This window comes from Thamnophis elegans, chromosome 4, assembly GCF_009769535.1.
Source record: "Thamnophis elegans isolate rThaEle1 chromosome 4, rThaEle1.pri, whole genome shotgun sequence".
Classification (NCBI taxonomy): domain Eukaryota; kingdom Metazoa; phylum Chordata; class Lepidosauria; order Squamata; family Colubridae; genus Thamnophis; species Thamnophis elegans.
Genome location: NC_045544.1, coordinates 100,465,054 through 100,485,746, shown reverse-complemented (window position 1 = coordinate 100,485,746; position 20,693 = coordinate 100,465,054). Strand labels below are relative to the sequence as shown.

The 20,693-nt window shown below is 36.1% G+C and overlaps 1 protein-coding gene across 1 annotated transcript in view; it reads right to left on the bottom strand.

Moving 5' to 3' along the window:
- Nucleotides 1-20,693, bottom strand: part of MAP4K3 (mitogen-activated protein kinase kinase kinase kinase 3) — a 55,012-nt gene that overhangs the window by 26,845 nt on the left and 7,474 nt on the right. The window contains 13 exon segments of the mRNA XM_032215052.1: nucleotides 761-819; nucleotides 4,256-4,328; nucleotides 6,203-6,313; nucleotides 7,069-7,150; nucleotides 7,236-7,298; nucleotides 9,379-9,510; nucleotides 10,410-10,482; nucleotides 10,816-10,858; nucleotides 13,735-13,782; nucleotides 14,549-14,604; nucleotides 15,263-15,327; nucleotides 17,063-17,153; nucleotides 19,236-19,293. Coding sequence (XP_032070943.1) covers nucleotides 761-819; nucleotides 4,256-4,328; nucleotides 6,203-6,313; nucleotides 7,069-7,150; nucleotides 7,236-7,298; nucleotides 9,379-9,510; nucleotides 10,410-10,482; nucleotides 10,816-10,858; nucleotides 13,735-13,782; nucleotides 14,549-14,604; nucleotides 15,263-15,327; nucleotides 17,063-17,153; nucleotides 19,236-19,293 — 954 coding nt within the window.

Sequence of the window (20,693 nt, the reverse complement as noted above, 5' to 3'; positions counted from 1 at the left end):
TAGAGATATTGAATATGATGGGATGCTGATTTCAATTATTGTAGCAACTCGACATAGCTGATTCCTTTCTCCCTCCCTCCCTCCTTGCCACAATAAGAAATGAGTCTAGTTTAGAAGAATAGAGTTTACAATACAAAAAGCTTGTATGCTTTTCCCAGAATTATTTCAATCTTTCTAGAAGTTTGCATTTTCCAATTGTTACACGATGCAGTTGCCATACACTAAATTCCATCCTCCATCCATATTGCTTTCTTACCTCCTATACAAAATAAAGTTTCAACTTTACAGATGGCAAAGGAGAAATATTCAATAATGGAAAAACAAGATACAAGTTAACTTCACTTTACCAGCTCAAAACTCTATAAAGTGAACAGAATATTTATACTGTGTTTTAGCAGTCTTGGTAGATGCTATTAAATAATTTAAGACACAATAATTATGATAATGGCACCTCCTGTTTTTACTGTATTCTATGTTAAAGCAATTGAAAGAAGTGGAGACAAGAATGGGAAAGCTGATGAAATTGTCCTTTCGAGTGGCAATACTTATAGCCATTGCTGATTAAATTTTAAAATTCTCAGACTATACATAATTCCTCAGATAATTCTTTAATAATTTTGAGGTCTTATACAAATATATTCCTATAGTGAACAAAGTACAATCTATAACAATAGAACAGAGAGATCTATAAAGATCTCTGAACTAGATTTCACCATTCACATATTTTAGGGAAAAAATCTAATATAGTTGCATTACTTACGAACTCATGATGTGGCTCTGTCTCCTTTCTTAAAGGAGGATCGAATTTTACTTGACCAACTATTGAAAAGAATAAGTGATAAGAAATGGTTATAAATTCTCCAATTGATTTTCCAAATTATTGCATTATTAATTCTTGGAAGCACTAAGAAACACAGGGGAAAAAAGAAGAACAAAAATAAATAGAAGCCCAGATGAGCTACCTTGGCTATAAATAACAACAAAAACAAGTCAAAGCTATAAAGATAATTAATGAAGCCTGGTTGAAAAATATACAAGACTCACATCCTTTCTTCCACATCAGCATATCAACAAATAAAAGTATCTCCTTAGTTAGCTCTACCATTTTGAGTATAAAAACTGAATAGGAACTAATTACTGCCTTTTCATCTAAGAAGGTAATTGGTGGAAAGAACCCATGCCCATAATTCACAAGAGGGAAACAAGGTTAGTATACTTGCTTAAGGGTAAAACACACAATTCAGCAGTTCTTACTTCAGAATAATAAACATACAATTGATTGTGTTGTAAAGATAGTCCAAGTATAACTTTGAAATACCACTAACTTATTTTTCTGCTCCCCTTTTCTTGTTGAGTATAATGTTAAGTGGGAATGACCTTGGGAAACAAGTGGAAGAGCTGCAGACTAGGTAACATTCAGACAAGCAGCACCTGAATCTATAGAAAGAATGTAGGTGTAGCAAACCTATCACAAGGTTTCTTGGACTATAAAGGTGAGTGGAGATATACTTTCAGACTTGTAAGAGTCTATTACTATAGTATTAGAACAGTGGTTCTCAACCTGTGGGTTGTGACCCCTTTGGGGGTTGAATGACCCTTTCACAGGGGTCGCCTAAGACATGGGTGCACACTGCCCTCTTCTCTCTGAGAGCCACCTGGTTAAAAAGCCACCCCCCACAGCGTTTTTCCCTGGGTGGCTCCGCAGAACATCCCAAGACTGATGCAACCACATCTGCCCTCTTTGGGACAGGTCCTCTTCAGAAGGATGAGGCGCCGCTGGCCCCCTTCGCGTTCCTTGCCTTCCAGCTGCAGCCCCACGCCGTGGAAAACATAGCCGCACGCACGCCCCGCACAATTACAGCCCAGAGCAGGACCAAAGTCCCTCTCCTAACTGGCCCTTCCTCCCTCGGAGGGCTTCAGGGGTAAGCTTCTGCAGAAGCCCGGGTGAGTGAGAACAAGTTCCCACCGTTATGAAGTCTCTGAGGCTGTAATTGTATAGGGTGTATGCACGTGCCTATGTTTTCCATGGCGTGGAGCTGCACCGAGGCTCTGGGCGGTCGGTGATGACTCCGGAGCTTATCTGCGGGGGGGCGGGGTCTCCCTCACATTCCTCGTCTTCCCAGATGGGCTCCGGAGTCATCACCAGCCGCGCTGAGCGTCAGCGAGGCTCCACGCTGTGGAAAACATAGGCACACGCACACACACACCCTGCACAATTACAGCCTCTGAGTCTTCGTTAACGGCAGGAACTTGTTCTCACTTGCCCGGGCTTCTGCAGAAGCTTTCCTCCAAAGCCCTCCGAGGGAGGAAAGGCCAGTTGGGAGAGGGGCTTTGGTCCTGCTCTAGGCTGTAATTGTGCGGGGCATGCATGCGCCTATGTTTTCTATGGTGTGGGGCCACGGCCAGAAGATGAAGAACGCGAGGGGGACCAGCGGTGCCTCGTCCTTCTGAAGATGACCTGTCCCTGAAGAGGGGAGATGTGATGGCATTGGTTTAGGGATGTTCTGAGGAGCACCCCCCAGGAAAAAATGCCCCTGCCAGGTACTTTTAACAATATATTTTGGTCCTATGACTGCAGAATGCTGCAAAAAATCATAAATGCAGGCCAGTTGTTGAGTGTTTAAATGTGATTGGAACACTCAACAAGGTGACCACAGTATGTGTGTCTGTGTCTGTGTGTGAGTGAGAGAGTGAGTGAGAGAGAGAGACACAGACAGAGAGGGAGGGAATCAGAGAGAGACGGACAGACACACACAGAGAGACAGAGAGAACGGGAAAAAAGGGGGAGGGAGATACAGACAGACAGAGAGAGACACAGAGAGAGAGACACACACACACAGTGTGAGTGATTAAGTGAGTGAGTGAGAGACAGACAGACACACACATAGTGACAGAGAGAGACAGAGAGAGGGAGAGAGACAGAGAGAGTGTGAGTGAGAAACACACACACACACACACACACATAGACAGAGTGACAGAGATTGTCAGCACCTCTCCATTAATTAATTAGGAAAGAAAGACCACAAGACTCCATGTGTGGAAATCAAGTGTACTTTTACTAATTAAGAATGATTAAAGGCATAGCGAAGCGAAGTCTGATTATTTAGGCGCGAAAGCGATTGATATATAGAATAGCCCATTCCCCACCCCTTGGCATCACAGTTCCAGTCCAATCATAATTCTTCCAAGTGTCAGGTGTGAGATAACTTCAAAAGGCATCACAAAGATGGAATGTCGGTGCCTTTAGTCCTGGCGGGAAACACCCACGCATGCGTAGTCCGATCAGCCGGTGAGCTCCAGAACCTTCCTCCAGCACAATGAGTAACCCCTCCCAAATACCATGCCCACCCTCCCCGTTTCATGGCAGCCGAAGCGATAGCAAAGCAGAGGCTGGCAGAGATGGGGGGAGCGAGGAGAGAGAGACAAAGTGATACAGAGAGAGACAAACAGAAAGAGAAAGAGAAAGGAAGGAAGAAAGAAACAAGAAAAATAAATAAATAAAAAGAAAGTGGGAGAGAGAGATGAAAGAAAAAAGAAAGAAAAAAAAGAAAAAGAAAGAGAACTTATGACCACAATTGAGCCCAAAATTTTGGTTGCTAAGCAAGAGTGTTGTTAAGTGAGTTTCACCACATTTTGTGCAACTGTGCAACCAGTTGGATGCGCCGAACAATGCTCTGCTATTTCACATTGCACATACTGTTGCAAAATGTAGCAATGCAATTTACTGTTGTTTTATTAAGACTGTTACCCATGCTATATCATGCTTCAAGACAAAATTTCATTTATTTGTAATTAGAAATAAATATTTCACAATATATAATTACATATTGTTTTTGTAATTAATCACTATGCTTTAATTATGTTCAATTTGCAATAGTGAAAATACATCCTGCATATCAGATATTTACATTACGATTCATAACAGTAGCAAAATTACAGTTATGAAGTAGTAACAAAAATAATTTTATGGTTGGGGGTCACCACAACATGAGGAACTGCATTAACTGCATCAACTGCATTGGGAAGGTTGAGAACTACTGTATTAGAATAAAGTAAGAACTAGTACTTCTGGGTGTGCTTCTTTTCTGGATTACCTCACAAGGCTGGCACTCACTGTTTGCATTTCAATATTAAACTAATATGCAATTGGGCTAGGAAGCCTAATCAAAAAGAGATGGCAAATATCCAGCATGAACTAGGCGTGCAGATATGACTAGTTTATTCAGGTTAGTTTACAATGAGTAACTCTACTTACAGTTTATTTCAGAGCGTGTTTTTTCTTCTCTCACATTTCTACTTGTTGAGTGAATTCTATGAGGTACAAGAGGCTGGGGAAAATATTGTATTAAATATTCATTAAAAATGAACAACATTTTTCCCACTTTAAAAATCACAGTACACAATATCTTTGTGATCCATTGAAACTAGAATTTAAAATCAGTTTCAAACAACGATATTTCCTGGGAAGGAAGAAATAATTGTGATTTTCAGACTGCTCCAAAATTTACATTAATTCCCAGTGGAAAGTCATACTTGGTTTAAAAATTCTACCACCTTATATAACAAACATTATCTACTGGGATGTATTTGGCAAAGTCATAATTCTTATAATCCAATTCTTATTTCTATAATCCAATTCAAGGAAGGCAGGACTTTTCAACGGGAAAAGAGGAAGGTGTTATCTTTGGATTATGAAAGAACTATCCTTTATTAGGAAAGGAGCTCTTCCATTGTTTCTAATCTACCATCAGAACTCCCTGGACAAGTTAATTAAATTAATTGCACAAAAAAATGAAAACAAGCAGGTGGACAACAAGGGAAGTTCTCTTCCTCTCTTCACAACTATTTCTTCATTCTTTTCTAGTTATTGTTCCTTTAAATAGGTTCATTCTAAATTAGCGAAAAATTACAAGTAAATGCTATTTTGGACATTACATTACAGAATCAAAGATAATAAAAGTAATAATTAATATATCCTTTAATTGATACTTCTCAAATTTGAAAATTGAAGGTACCTAATAAAAGTCAATTTATTTTGGAAACTGCTCCCTGCACACATTTTGCATAAGGGGCAGTGGTTTTAACCATTCTAAGAGTGAGCTTCATTAATGCACTCTTGTATTACAGTCTGTAATAAGCTGCATTAATTCATCTCAATACATTCATAGCTATTTAAGGGACTGCATTTTTATTGTTATCCTATGGAGATTTGTCCTAGATTTTATTTTTTATTTAAAAAGCTAAAAATAACAAATTTACAGTGGGTATATCAGGAATTTTAGCCAGGATGTTTTAAGTCAACACTTGCTAAAAACCTGGATAAGAATTATAATTTAAGAATTATCTATATTTTGTCAATCAAACACAATGTATACACATACAGGACATGCATCAAGCAATAGCTTTTAAAATACTGGAAAAAAAACTATAAACACTGTGATTGCTATGTTGGATTAGAACACTTCTGGCTACTGCATGTCTGTGTATTTGCATAGAACCTGCTTGCTCTTTGTGATAAGAACAAAAGAAACTATCCTAATTATTAGGTTTTTGAAGGTTTTATTCTTGAATTCAGCATTATAAAACACAGACTGAGGAAGCATAGTATTCTTTCAAACAAAATCTTTTTTCCTAACAGAAGTTCAGTTTCATTATTACCGTAATTCTGCATTTACGAACAGGTTCTCCACTAAAGAAGGATGGCTAGCATGAAACAGAAATATGCACAGAGTTTTAAAATGCCCTTCTTGGCTGAGGAAGATGGGACTGTAGTCCAATCTAAATAAACTGTGATAACTTAAAAATTATGTTAAATATCACATGGATGTAAGTAGGAGGATAGGAAATCTGGTGCCCTTCAGATATATTACGATTCTCACTATTGGCAATGCAAGTTGAGGCATATGGGTTAATAGCCAAAAACGTTAGAAATATGCCCTGTAATGGGGTGCGAGGGGTTATTATTTTATTATTTATCATTTTTATTTCTTTTATATTGTGTTAGCTACCTTGAGTCACTGTCAGTAGGCAGCAATATAACTTTTCCAAATTAAATTAAATATGCCAGGTAATTTAAATTTACTGAATAAGACTAGACTTTTTTGTGTGCCTGCTGTAAATAATGTGTTTAAAGTATTTATATCAGTTTGGTTATATAGCCAAATCTTTAACTATCAAAGATATATCTAAATGATATTCTTACCTCAGGATCATCATCATCAAAATCATGATAGGTGGAATGATCAGGATTATTCATTTTATCCAATAGTTCAATAGCAAGAGTCCGGCTTAAAGGCTGGGTAATAAAAGGGTGCTTAAAACACAAAATGCCATAGGTAAGTATATGAAAGATACTTGCATGAGAATTTGAATGTTGTAATTTCATTTATTAAATTTATATGCTGCCCCTCTCATTGTTGAGTTATTCTGGGTGGTTTACAACAACATAAAAACATTAAAAGCATTAAACAAAAAGTAACCTTAACCCTTAATATGAATAGACTTCTCAAAACATTATGGATGGATTCTAAATTGCCAACAGAAATATTTCAAAACTTTCCAAACTTTGCAAGGTAAGCCAACATTTTTAAACTATGGGGAGGATAAGACTAAGGTGCTTGGCCATATGGTAGTCGCAGGAAAACTGTTAAAATTATTATTGGCAGGGAGGCTTTATAAACACTGTAAGAAAAGGGATGGGCAGGTTAATACTATCCATGCTAAGGAGCAGTTGTAGTCAAACCAAGTTCAAATGATAGCACATATGGCTCCCTAGCCTATAGACTGTATTTTTAATGCCTGGTTGGTTGTTGATTAAACACCTATTATTCAGGACCAGGCACGTACCATAGAGAACTGATTTTGGACAAAGGGATTCTGCTGATATATCACCTATTGCACGGCCTAGCAGTTTCTGCACTGACCTAAAACCTAACAAGAAAAATCCATCCATCTAACAGGAAAATAAGCAGCCCCAACCAACGTGTCTAAATTAGATGCTGAATTTTTCCAGCACTTCCTATTGAAAGCTTACAACAATTTGGGAATGGGTAGAAAAGTCATTTATACCTGCAATAGTTTTTCAGCTGTAGGCCTTTTTTTAGGATTCTTTGTGAGTGCCATTTTGACAAAATGATGAAAGCTATTTGACCTATAACACAAAATTAGTGTTTTTAGAAAGATAGTTTATATTCACAGTAACTAATACAATACAAATATATTGCTGCAATATTCACCATTTCATTTTGTCCTTTAGTTTGGGAGGCTGAAAGTTGCTTTTTGACATTAAAAACAGTGCTCTGAAAAAGAAGAAAATGGGTTACTTCTACAAAATTCCTGTCAAAAGTTGATTTGCACGCAGAGAAGCAACATCGTATTTGCCTTTAGCAAGAAAAAGATAATTCTCAATGGACCACTGTATCTTCAGAAGATGGAAAAGAGAAGAAAAATTTACTTTCAGCCGAAACTAAGACAGCAGTCAAACTTTTTTTTAAGAAAGAAACCTAAAAATGCTTTGATAAATTAGGATAGTTAGGCTTTCTTGCAACTTTATGACTGTGTTTGCATGCAGTATTATTTCTTTTCATTTCATGAATTTGTAAGATTGCCCCATCACAATTTGCAATTCTGGATGGAGCATATCATTAAACATAAAAAAATCAAATTATAAATAAGTAAATAAAATTTAAAAATCTCATGTAACATTGAACATCTTATAAAGATCAACATGTAGCTAAGCAAACTCTCACTCTCACAACAGAAGAGATTCATCTACCATTTTGATCCAACAAATAAGAGAAAACTCTGGCCTTTACAAATCTACACAAAATCTACAAAGAGCTACCAGGGTCACTCAAATCTTCGCAGGGAGTTCATTCCAAAAGGCAGCAACAGAATAAGCTCATATCCTAGTTCTTATTAGATGATGTTTCAAAGGAAAGACTTGGAATAAACTTACCTGGTGCAGTCTTGTGGGATACCCAGAAATCAATAGGACATAAATGGTCCCACAAGTAATCTGGTCCAGTACCAGTACCTACTTTGTAAGTGATTATCAGCATCTGAATTATACCCAGAACTTTCAGGAGCCAATGCAGTTTGCTGAGTGTTACATGGGCATCTTGAGATGCACCAATCGCAACTAATGCCACTGTAATCTGGACCAGCTGCAGATTTTGGATGTTGTTAAAGGACTACCCTATATAGAGTGCACTATAGAAAGTGAATCGGGGGTGATTAAGGCCTGAAAGACCATGTGCAGGGTTTCCCAATCCAAAAATATATTTATACATGTTTATCCAGCTGCTCTGATAAAACTACTGCAACACATGGTCTAATAGTTATTATCTAATCTAGAGTTCCACAACCTTTCCAGGTTGGGGACCTGGTGTGGATTGGTGGCAGCGGTAGAGTGGGGAGAGGGGGAATGGTTTTGTGCAAGTGGCATCTGCTGCTCGCATGAATGGAGTGATGAGCATCAGTGCCTGCTGCTTGTGTAAGTGGAGTGACATGTGCATGCATGCTCACCTGCTGATGGCATGTCTGCTTCCAAATGGGCCATGGCCCAGGGATCAGGGACCCTTGATCTAATCCACTACCATTTCTAGTTTAGGCTTTTATGGACTCTATGTAAGCTACCTTTTTCAGTCAAGGGTCTAATCTTCATTTTTGTTTTTGTCTGGGGACCTCAGAAATATTCAATGATATCATAATATGTACCTGGTGACTAAGGCCAAACATTTCAGCCCAAGGTATAGCAATTTCTAAATTGTAGTGTTTTCAAGCCAGAAATTCAAGTGTCTTGCCTCTATGAAAGTTAGTCTATGCAATTCCAGCTTTATTGTATTCCCAAATACCTAATATTATACCATTAATTTTGATGCAGGAAAGATACATACATACATAATCATTTCTAATTTTTAATAGAATAAAAACAGCCAGAAATCACACAACTAAAATTTTGTATTTTGTATTTATTGGACAATTATAGGCCGCCCTTTTCCCTGAGGGGACTCAGGGAAATTTGTGGGTTTCATTTTAAATTTTGGCACTTAGATTAAAAAGCTGGAGGTTGCCCTTAATATATTTCACATTCTGGTATTATCTATTCAAATACTTTATTACAACCAATACAGTTAAAGATAAACTATCTTTTTAAACTGTCTCTTTTTCTTAGCTATTATATATTAGATATTGAATTTATCTCTTTCTGCCTTTTCTGAAACCTGCCTATTTATTTGATGTTTCTTTCTACCACTTTATTTGTACAATCTTGAGCAAAATTTGGTTATATGAGGAATAAATATAGTCAACAGTAGCCCTGTTTTCAACCTCTAGAACACACAACAGAGTTATTAGAGCTTATTATTACTTACTCACCTCATGGGATGCAAATCAAACATTGGAGGCTGAAGTTCTGCTAGTTCTATAGCAGTAATCCCAACAGCCCAAAGGTCACAAAGTTGATTATATCCACCTTTCCTTTCAACAGCAGCAACCTCAGGGGCCATCCTAAAAACAGAAAAATGGCTTGCAAAATGCATTCTTATTCCTAGATTTCAAAAGATCATTCCACCCAAACATTTTTTCAATCTATGTGGTAGTTAAATGAGTAATGACTGACAAAGAGGCTAAGATATATTTCAATTGCTCTTCTATCTCAATGAATTCCAAATCTATCCGCCAATGCCTCTCTCCATCTTAGAAACAAGTTTTTCCTTTGTTGTATCATTCTTGTTAATGGTATAAGAATAGATCAGACTAATATTTTTTTACAATTACTGTTAATAGTATAAATTTATTTTGCTTCTGAGCAACAGGCCTCCTGAGCTTTGCTCAATATACTGTAGGCTTCCATATAACTGTATGCATCCATGCAAGGATGTTATCAAATGCAAGTCAGTTAACAACATTCTGAACCCCTATCACACAAATGGAAAATAAACTTGAATTTTAGTATTAAATTCCAGGATATCCATGGAAACCTCTCTTGGTACCCAGAATGCTTCTAGTACTTTGACTAGAAGCATTCTGGGTACCTTTCTATCATCTATCTATCTCTATCTCTATCTCTATCTCTAAATCTAACTCTAAATCTAAATCATCTAAATCTCCCCCCCTCTCTCTCTCCTCTCTCTCTCTCTCCTCTCTCTCTCTCTCCCCCTCCCCCCTCCCCCTCTCTCTCTGGCATTCCTATGGGCCAGTAGAGATACTAACGAGGAGTAACCCTCCAAGTTTGTTTCTAGCTAATTGGTGTTTTGCAACTCTCCAATTTTTAATAATGTAGCATTTGTAATTGGCAATCATTTTACTAATTATAAGCCTTGCTTAGTTATTTTCTTTAATAGGTTCTCAAAATATTAAATGTTCATTAGTTCAAAAATGGCATCCTTGGAATAAAAGTAAATTACCAATATGGAGTTCCAATGAAAGATTTCCTTTTTGCAATTGTAGCTGTTATTTGTGCTGCTACTCCAAAATCGGCTATAAAAGAATATGGGGGATAATAAGTACATATATTTATAATTGATAAAACATTTAAAAACTGAAAGTCTTTGTAGTAAGATTTTTATTAAAATAGTTTTTGAAAACTTTTGTAATGTTTTTTTCATGTTTCTGTTTCAGCATCATTATCTTCCACAAGGTGCAAGTATTTATTAAATATTTAATAACTGAAGAAAGAAATCCAATCTGAAATACACGGCTGGGACTCAAAACCGCCACTTGAAGTTCTCACAAACAAACTATCTTGACAGGAGTCTTAAGGTATATTAAATGTTAGCATGCATAAAACTTAACATATATAGAAGTACTTACCCAACTTCACATGGCCATTATCAGTTAAAAGAATATTTGCTCCCTTAGGGAAAAATGGTAAAGTCATCTATTTAGAATTTAAAAAAATATTTATACTAGTACAGGTATCAGTACAAACTTATAGTACATGATATAAACTGTGTAAATCTTCAAAATATCAACGTTAGAAATGATTTTCATTACAATACTAAACTTATGTAGACAATAGGCAAGACATATCAAGATAATGCTGTACCAACTAAACTGCTTATCACTATAGCAGACAAACAAGAACAAATATTGAAAAATGACAGTAAAATAAGAATGTATTTTATTAACAGAGATATCTTCAACTTTAGAAGATAAAACTGGTACAAAATAGTATACTCATAAAATAGGCATGAAGCTATGTTCATACCTATATAGTGGCAATAACAATGACAAAAGATGTGTACTTTTATGCCTTTTCTACATCTGTGGATTCTCACCCCATGGCTCAATCCTGGCTGTCCAGACCTTGTTAGGGAAGAACGGGTAGACTGATATACTTGCAGTATGCTACAAGTTTTCTGCAGATAAAATAACTCATCTTCACTTGAGATTGAATAACATTTGGGAGAGTTACAAGGGGATTATTTTGATATTACAGAATCCAAGGAAATGAATAGAGTCCTCAATCATACAAGTTCCACCATCTGAGGAATAGATACATGCTTCGAAAAGGTGATAAATGCCTCTTTGAAGGAGGGTGACATAACAAAAGCCTTGAGTTGGGGGTACAACTTTTCTTGAACAGTCCCTCTCTCAATCCAGCCATATTAAAGCATGCTTTACAAAGGTTCCTATCTTCTATTTTGGGGAAAGATTCTGAGGAATCATTTGCAGAGGATCCTAGGCGAAGCAGATTATTTAAATCCCCTTCAGTCAGTTTTCAGACCTGAATATGTGATGGAAACAGCATTGGTCACTGTGGATGACCTTTAAGCCTTTGTCCAGTTTCAGCTGGTGTACTAATTGCAGCTCCACCTAAACCAGGAAGCCCTAATGATGCTGACTCACAACCTCATTATCATGTAGCTCAACTGAGATGTGATTTTTGTGTGGTATCTTTAAAGATAAAAAATCCCTTCAGGCATATGAAACAACACTAGATATGTAAGCTTATGTAATAACAAAGTCAAAAGCAAAACAATGTAATAGAAAACTCATTCAAGTCAATACCATTGAACTATATTAAAGGCAAATTCAATTAAAATCTAAATATTACCTGTGGAAACAATTCATATTTCCATGAGTAAGCAGTTTCTGCATGAAATGTATTAGATTTCCTTATTCAAAATCAGAATATAAAACGCTCTGGCGCATAAGATGGACATTAGTTTTTAGGGAGAAAAATAAGAAAAAAAATCTGCCTCTGCCTACTAGCATCCATCAGTATTCATCTGGCTAGCATCCTTGCAGCAAATAGCCTGGTCAGCTTCAGCATGTTATCACAGCCTGATTCAGCACAAGCAGCTGATTGGCAGTTGGATTGGCCTCTCAGAATACCACCAATCAGTTGTTCCAGGCCTCTGCACTCCCCCTTTTAGACCCATTTCAGGCTGTGGGGATCACCAAAGCACATCACTGCTGATTGCCACCTCCCACGTCACATTTTCAGGCCTCCATGCATCACATTTTTGAGCCCGCCGCCTGGAACTGGCTGAAAATGTAATGTATGGAGGCCAAAAATGGGGAGTGCGGAGGCCAAAAGCGCGACACGCTGAGACAGTGATCGGTGCTGGTGTGCTGTGATGATCCCCGCAGCCTGGAACGGGTCTAAAATGGAGCGTGTGGAAGCTAAAAACAACCGAAGGGTAGAGGCCGGCAGATGGGTGGGGCTTCGGCAACATTCACTGTATAAGATATTACAGACATTTTCAGCCACTTTTAAGGGTGGAAAAAATATGGTAAACTGCAAAAAACTAAGAGACACTTAACAAAAACTGTGCCAGGAGGGATAGAACAGAGATCAAAATAGGATAGTAACATTTCAATTTTAGAATAAAAACTGACAAAACTGGTCAAAACATGGGAAGGGGAGAATCTTCATTTTGCTTACCGTATTTTTCGGAGTATAAGAAGCACCAGAGTATAAGACGTACCAAGGTTTTAAAGAGGCAAATAAAAAAAAAAGTTTTTGAACTCTGCAAACCTCCCAAAAATGTCCCGTTTTTCATGAAAATGGGCCCATTTTTTTCCAAACAAAGGCATGAATAGCCTTTAGGGGGATTGCAGTGCTCCTGGCGTGGGGTGGTGGGCAAAAATGAGCAAAAAAGGCCAATTTTTTGCAAAAACGGGCCCGTTTTTCATTTTAAAAAAGGGCATGGATAGCCTTTAGGAAGCATATAGAGTGCTCATGGGGGCTGGGGGAAATTGAGCAAAAATTGGGCCATTTTTTGCTCATTTCTGCCCTCCCCAGCCGCCAGGAGCTCTCTAAAAGTTTCCTAGAGGTTCTGCACAGCCACATTGGTAAAGGGGGCGGGGCTTCAGGAGACAAAAAATGCTGTATTCAGTGTATAAAATGCACCCAGATTTTCAGCCTCTTTTTTGAGAGAAAAAGGTACATCTTATACTCTGAAAAATACGGTAACTTGTTCCATGCATATCTTCTTGAATATGGATGTTACAGAACGGAACTTTGTGTTTTTTGCAACATACAAATGCTGTTGTTTTAATTAACAATGTGAAATAACTTTAACTTTGAACTAATTAGTTCAAAGGAATCAAAGCTCTATTATAATTATTACACAATCTTTCTTGGTTGTAAAAATATTCCTTCAGAGAAGTCATTTCATATTATTGCAATAATAATCTCATGATTACAGTCTTACTTTATTTTATAAAGCTCAGAACTGGGAATTTGATGCAATTTAAAAATGATTTCAACAATAATCCTACCTTTATATCTCTGTGCATTTTTCCTTTACTGTGCAGGTAATACAATCCCTGTAATTAAAAGAAAAGGAATAAAGTTCTTAGAGAAAGACAGATTTTCTGTGAGTGTATGTTCTATATAGTAAAAAAATCAGCTAGATTTTTTAAAAAGTACAAAGGTGTAGCTCACTATGTTTAAAATAAATATCACTGCATGACCAATCCATGCTTGAAGAAATGACAGAAGGAAAGAGATAGAGAACTATTACAAAACAGCTGACTTTCATCAAAAATGTAATACTTCACAAATGGTTAATATATTTTTTACTACTAAAAGGCAAGCATAAGCAATAAGCACACAGCTTCATTGAAGCCTGTCATCTGAAATATATTGGTGTCAAAAAGAAGCACTACTGCAATCAATTACTGGTCCCTTCTTCTGATAGAAGAACTATACTTCTTCTGTTCAGGATCCGGGTGCCAAGCATTTCTTCTTTCTTATGAAACCTGCCATATGAGTGGGAAGTCAAACAAAAATCTTTGTAATCATCACAGTCGCTCACTTTGTATCTAATTTTCAAAGGCAAATTCTCTGCTCACTTAGCTCTCTGCAGCTCTGTAAGCCAAATGCACACAGATACACAAACACATACCTAAGGGCAAGTGCAGAGGCTGAATTTTGTTTTGGTGGTTAAAGCTCAGCTAAGAATAATTATTTTAGGGAATGCATATCTTACAATTGTGCAGTTGTACACCCCTCCCCCTCTCCCATTATTCAACAGAAATGTCTGGTATCTTTTTTCTATCCTAAAAGCCAAAAGTATAACAATTTGTTTACCTGCAGTGTCTCTCTGCTTACATAAGCAATCTGCTGTTCTGAAAGTGGTCCAGTCACTAAAAGAGAATCCATCCAAATTAAGTACAGCATCTACTATATTTTCATTGCTAACTTTGAAAAATTCAAATCTCTTGTTTGCTTTTATATACACATACTGTATCCACTGTTCATATGCTGAACTTGAAATAAATATCACAGAAGAAAACTTTCATATTTGAGTTTTGCCAGAAACCCAAGAAAAAAATAGAATAAAAAAATTCAGCTGGAATTCATATTGATGCCACAAGGATTAAATCCCCTTCTATTGTGCTATTATAAATTAACCCAAGCCTGCTACAATGTCTGATTAGCAGAGGTAGTTTAACTTAAAAAATGACATTTGTAACATAAATCATGTGCAATGTTTGAACTGCAATCTATTTTCTACGTTCCATGCCTGGACTGTAATGTACTCTATATGGGGCCATCCTTGAAAAGTATCTGAAAGCTTCAGCTGGTGCAAAACGCAGCTGCGCAGAGCAGTTCTTGGGACCCCAAAGTTGGCTCATGTTACAATGCTATTCTGTGAGCTACAATGGCTACCAGTTAGCTTCCAGGTCCAAGAGTTATTGTATTCCTTTATGTATGTATTCAAGATCAAATTAATGAAAGAATAGAACCATTATATCTGAATTATATATTTCCAAAATAACTCTATAACATTTGCCAACTTACCATGGTAAATGTCCTGTAATGAACCACCTCCACAGAACTCCATGCAAATCCACAATTTATCACGTCTAAAAATTAAGATTTGATCAGTTTTGCATACTTATAAACACTTAATGCAATCTTAACTATGAAACCTTATGATTTTGCAATATATTCGGAGGAAAACTAAACCTTGAATATTTTCATCTTTCCAAAACAGAAGACTATCTTCCTCTCACTTCTTCACGAAATTCCAGTACCAACAAATCCTAATCCTGACTATTGGAAGCAGACACTTACATAAATTCTAAATTCCTATTGAATTCTGTATTTAGAAGACTAGTTGAAAAGTATGATAATTCATTTTAATGAATTAAAATGTAATCTATTTTGCTTTGTTTAATTTGATGTCTGTCTAGATGTTAAGATTTTGTCACAGTTTTAACATAATTATTTGTAGTTTAAAATAATATAAATTAAATGGAAAATTATATGATTCAATATATTTCCAAAATGCAAAAGTTGCCATTATAGTAATTTTTAAAATAATGGGTATAAATAAAAAGATGCAAATCACTCCTTAAAAAAGTTAATAATCTTTCAAAAGGTTTTGGGCTAACTATGCTAGTCTTTTTCTTTCAAGAAATTATTCCACAACTGTAGTAAGAGATCTGCCTGGTAACTTTCTGCTTCCCAGGCCAAAGGGCCTTACCAGGAAAAACAAACAAACAAAAATAAAAATAACAAACTCCAACTATATTTTATTTTTTTAATTTTGTATGCTTCCCATTTCATTGATACAACATCTCTGGGCACCTTACAATCAAATAAAATAACTATAGAATTTTACAGGAATACAAAGTGAATACTGAGCAGGGCAATAACAAGATTTATTTAATTGAGGAATTTCAGTATTAACTGATTACATGAAATTCTCGACCTACCACCATTTGATCAGCGATGTTCCAAGTTAGGACGCTGCTGAACAAATGCTTGTTATGATTAGTCCTCAGAGTTCTGTCTGTCCCAGCATCCCTGCTGGCAACCCATTAACACATATAATTAGTTGTCAATTAGTTGTCAAAGTCGTAATCACTAGAAAGTCAATGGAGAAGCCAGCAGGAAAGATTGCAAGTGGCTGGAATAAGTCTTCCTTACACGCATATCCTCCCCCAGTCCCTCTCTGCCCATTCTACCCCTCCCATACCCCATGCATCCTTCCTAACTGTGCAGCACTATTGTGTTTCGGTCCCCACCCCACATGACACCTGTCATGCACCCTCTTATTCACTCGCCTATCCAGCAGAAGCTATTAACCTGTTTGCAGGCCTGAAACTTGCAACTTCCTGCTAGTGTCTCCACAGACTTTGGCTGTGGAAAGCTGGAAGTTATTGCATTTAATGGTTACAGGATTCAATTAACAATGGCAACCATGACTGCAGGAATTGCTGTCGCTAAGCAATATGGTCACTCTTTACAAGTGTAAATTCCAGCCCCAATTGCTATCCTAAGTCAATAAACAATTTAATCTGTGAGCAAAAATAGTATGAAGTCATCGGAAAAGGAAAAGCGAGAATTTGCAAAGTTGGGAAAAAGAGCTTACTCAGCTATTTTCTGGAACAAACATTAGTGTCATACAGACTCAGGACAAGCAAGAAGTCTGAAGTGTTTTGTTAACTGAAATTAGGCAGTAGATAATGTGAACTTCCTAGGGAGTATAGAATGCCACAGATAATTAGAAAACCAGGGTCATACTAGGTCTTATTTTTGCAAACAGTGAACAATTTTTACATTCTTATTTTATGTACATTATAAAAATTATACCTGAGATAGCTGCCAAAATAAGCAACAATGTTTGGATGTTTACAATCTTTCATCATAATGATTTCCTGCTGCACAACAGCAAAATCTTCACCTATGAAAAAAGCATGTTTAGCTTATGCTTATAGAAAGAATGCCCCATTATCAACTTACATAAAAAGCACTTCAATTCCTTAAAGTTAATATGATCACCCGATATGCCAGTATTCAAGTTATCAATATTTTGCTAAGAAAACAGGCTATCAATCTTTCACAAGAAAAACATAGATTAACTGTAGATATTATTTTGTTAAATAGAACAATATTAGGCATTTAAATATAAAGTTACAAATAGGATTTGGTAATTTAAGTTTATTAGTTATGTTGCCACTGTTGGAAATGGCTGATCTGTGCTAAATTCTCCCACCATGAAATTTAAAACATGGAATATGGTCTTTCAGAACTCTGGGTGTTACTGATAAGAGAATACCGTAGGAAACCATTGAATAAACTTCCAGCAACAGAAAGAGCATTTATTTATTTATTTATTGCAATGTTATACAGGAAAACCAGATATACCTACCATCAAATAATTACTATATATGCCTATTTTGCTATGGATTGGGAAAGTGATGCCAAAGCTATCCAAAACAGATTGCAACAACATTGTTTATCTTACATTTAAGGATATAGAATTGGGGGCATGCAATACGTATTTACATGTACACTGGGAGTGAAACAACAGGAACAGAAGCTTATGAACCAGTAGCCATGATGCAAATTCTTTAAATATTCATTTTTGTCATTTGTAACCAACATTTCTGACTGCATTACAAGTTTTTCTGTAAATCAACATGCAAGAATATCTGTAGTTGTAAATAAAAACCTATGATCTCTATAACATCTAATAACATCTAATAACACCTAGTCTGCAGAGCAGTATATAAAGTATAACAATGTAACAAAAGTTGAAGAGATGTGCATAAAATATGCAAACAATAATATACACTTTCTAATTTAGCTCAAAAGCCTACAGCTTTCAGGTATGTTTACCTTGCTAGTGAGATCACTAGAATAGGCAGTTTGCTCTCTGTTCTATATAGTACTGTGTTAGTCTCTAGATATTCTGTTAATTTATAAAGGACCTTGAAATACAGTGAAAGCATTACCTACATCTATCTTTGCTTAGGTCATCTTCTGAAATTAAAGTTACATTGTAGTGTAACCTTATTTCAAGCCTTGCATATACTACCCAGAGCAAATGCTATTGGATGTGACTCTGCAATTGCCTAGTTTGACAGCAAATTGTTAAATTATGTCAATCTTATTACCATTTCTTTTTTTTTTTTTAGTTTTAAATTTTTTAAAAACCAAACAAAACATTCTACGCTTTTGGATGATTAAAGCAACCAAGTAGCTAGCCCTTTCCACTAGATTAGCTAATTGGATGCCTATGCAATGTTCTTAGTGCAATATCTTTCTAGTTATGAAATGAGCTGTAGTTTAACTACCATAAGTACTAACCCCTGATTATCTTAATACTTATTAGTTATTCTAATAAGTAGCAAAGCATTTCTGTTCACTTTCTCTACGTCACATAAATTCCACATCATTATTCATTTCACCTTTCCCCAGCTGCCTTTTAAAAAGTAAATACTCTCAAACATTCTTCACAGGGCGTGTATCTAGGTAAATAAAAAAGTAAATTCCTCAAAGTGTTTCCATTTTTATTTAGATGTAATCCTGCTTTGCTACCAACAGCACTCAAAATATATGACAAAACATATTAAAAATAAAAGTATATTTAAATCCCAGATTAAACACTGTAAATAACACATGCAAAGGAAAAATGTATTAATAGGAATACACACACCGACACACACACAACTTTTTTCAATATGTAAATTCAGGTGGAATTAACCACTTTAATTCTAGTTTTTAAGGAGGCCCATTTATGCATCTACCTTATTTTATTTTCCTGAGTGTTACCCTTTCATGATATGGAGGCTAGTTACATATCATTTAAACATTCTGATAGAAAGGCAATTTTTGATTATTTAGGAAAATGTACAGCTAAAATTATCTACATTCAACTGGATCACTGTATTATTTAAAAAGAAAGAAAGCATAAGGCGGTGATTTAAAAAAATACAGGAAAATACAGGAAATAGAAATCTTGAGATTAAAAACTGCTTACCTGGTTCTAATTTTATTACTTTAATTGCAGCCATTTCACTTGTGTTAACATTCCGAGCCTATTTTTTTTAAAAAGAAATTGGATAAATTAAACTATGTTTTGGAACATTCTAAAAGCACAAATCCAGAGACTTAAACTGACCCATTTTCAAAATTCTGATAGGAAGATATTAGAAATAAGTACATCAATTGCTTGGTCATATGCAATTCTATTTAAAAGATAACATCTTCAAACTGAGCTCAACTTGTAGTGTTGAGGACTTCGGGGAGAAAGAGAGACACCCCCAAGCATATGCAATGGGGACTTCCGGACATAGATCGGCTATAAAATACCAAAACATCATAATTAATAATATCCTAATAGTGGGATAGCACTGTACAAATTATAAAATTATAAGAGTCCTTCATCTAATCTCACTTCTTGGATTTTTCTTTCGCAACCAAGAAGGCATTTCCTATTTTATCTATATTTTTTCTTTATCTGTAATAATAGTTTGATGAAAGAACGTCCCATTGGCCACCAAACTATTTCTGCCTTAGAATAAAACTACCAAACAGCAGAATTAAGGATTCATACAGTATAGCTTAAAAGCCAAAACAGTTAGAAAAAGTGCAATTCAATTTTGCCTGAAAAAATATTCTATATTGTAATAGTTGCATGCAAATGATATTCTTCTTAACTGCTTTAAGTATGGCTGGTGGGAAATTAAATTATAAACTTAACAAAAAATGGTAAAAGAGATAAATTTCGTTAATTTCATCAATCTCTAACTATACTGTTCAACTAGATGGTAAAGGCCAGTGATGGCAAACTTTTTCGGCACCAAGTGCCCCAAACTTGAACACCAACTAGTCTTCAGGTTTTTGGCGCTCTAGCGCACGAAAAGACCAGCTGGCTGCCAGTGTGCATGAGTGCATCAGAAACCAGAAGAGCACCAGTGACGGTGCACGTACCCACAGAGGGGGTTCTGTGTGCCACCTCCGGCATGTGTGCCATAGGTTCACCATTGCAGGTATAGGCAGTGTAATAACAACATAATTCCATAAACACCTACTGAGAATGTAGCGGTTTTATAGCATTTAGTCCAGTAAATTTTCATCAGTGAAAACGTGGGAGAGCATTTGATAAATAAATAAGATCTACATACACTTCACAGAAAGCACGATAATTCTTAATGAAGATTTAATAAACACCCTATGACATACAAAAAGGAATAAGACAGGGATGCCACTGTTCTGTCTCGTTTATTTTAGTTCTGGAAATACTGACGAGACATGAGGCAAAATGAGAGGATTGTGTGAGTAAATATTTTATAAACAGAAATATGAAAATAGAAGATCAAACTACACCTAGAATGATGTTTTTGTTTCAGATAATACCTGTTCTGACAACTGATATTCCCATTTAAGAATGGCAGAAGGAACGATCTAAATTGGCAGGGGAAAAAACCCGCTAAAT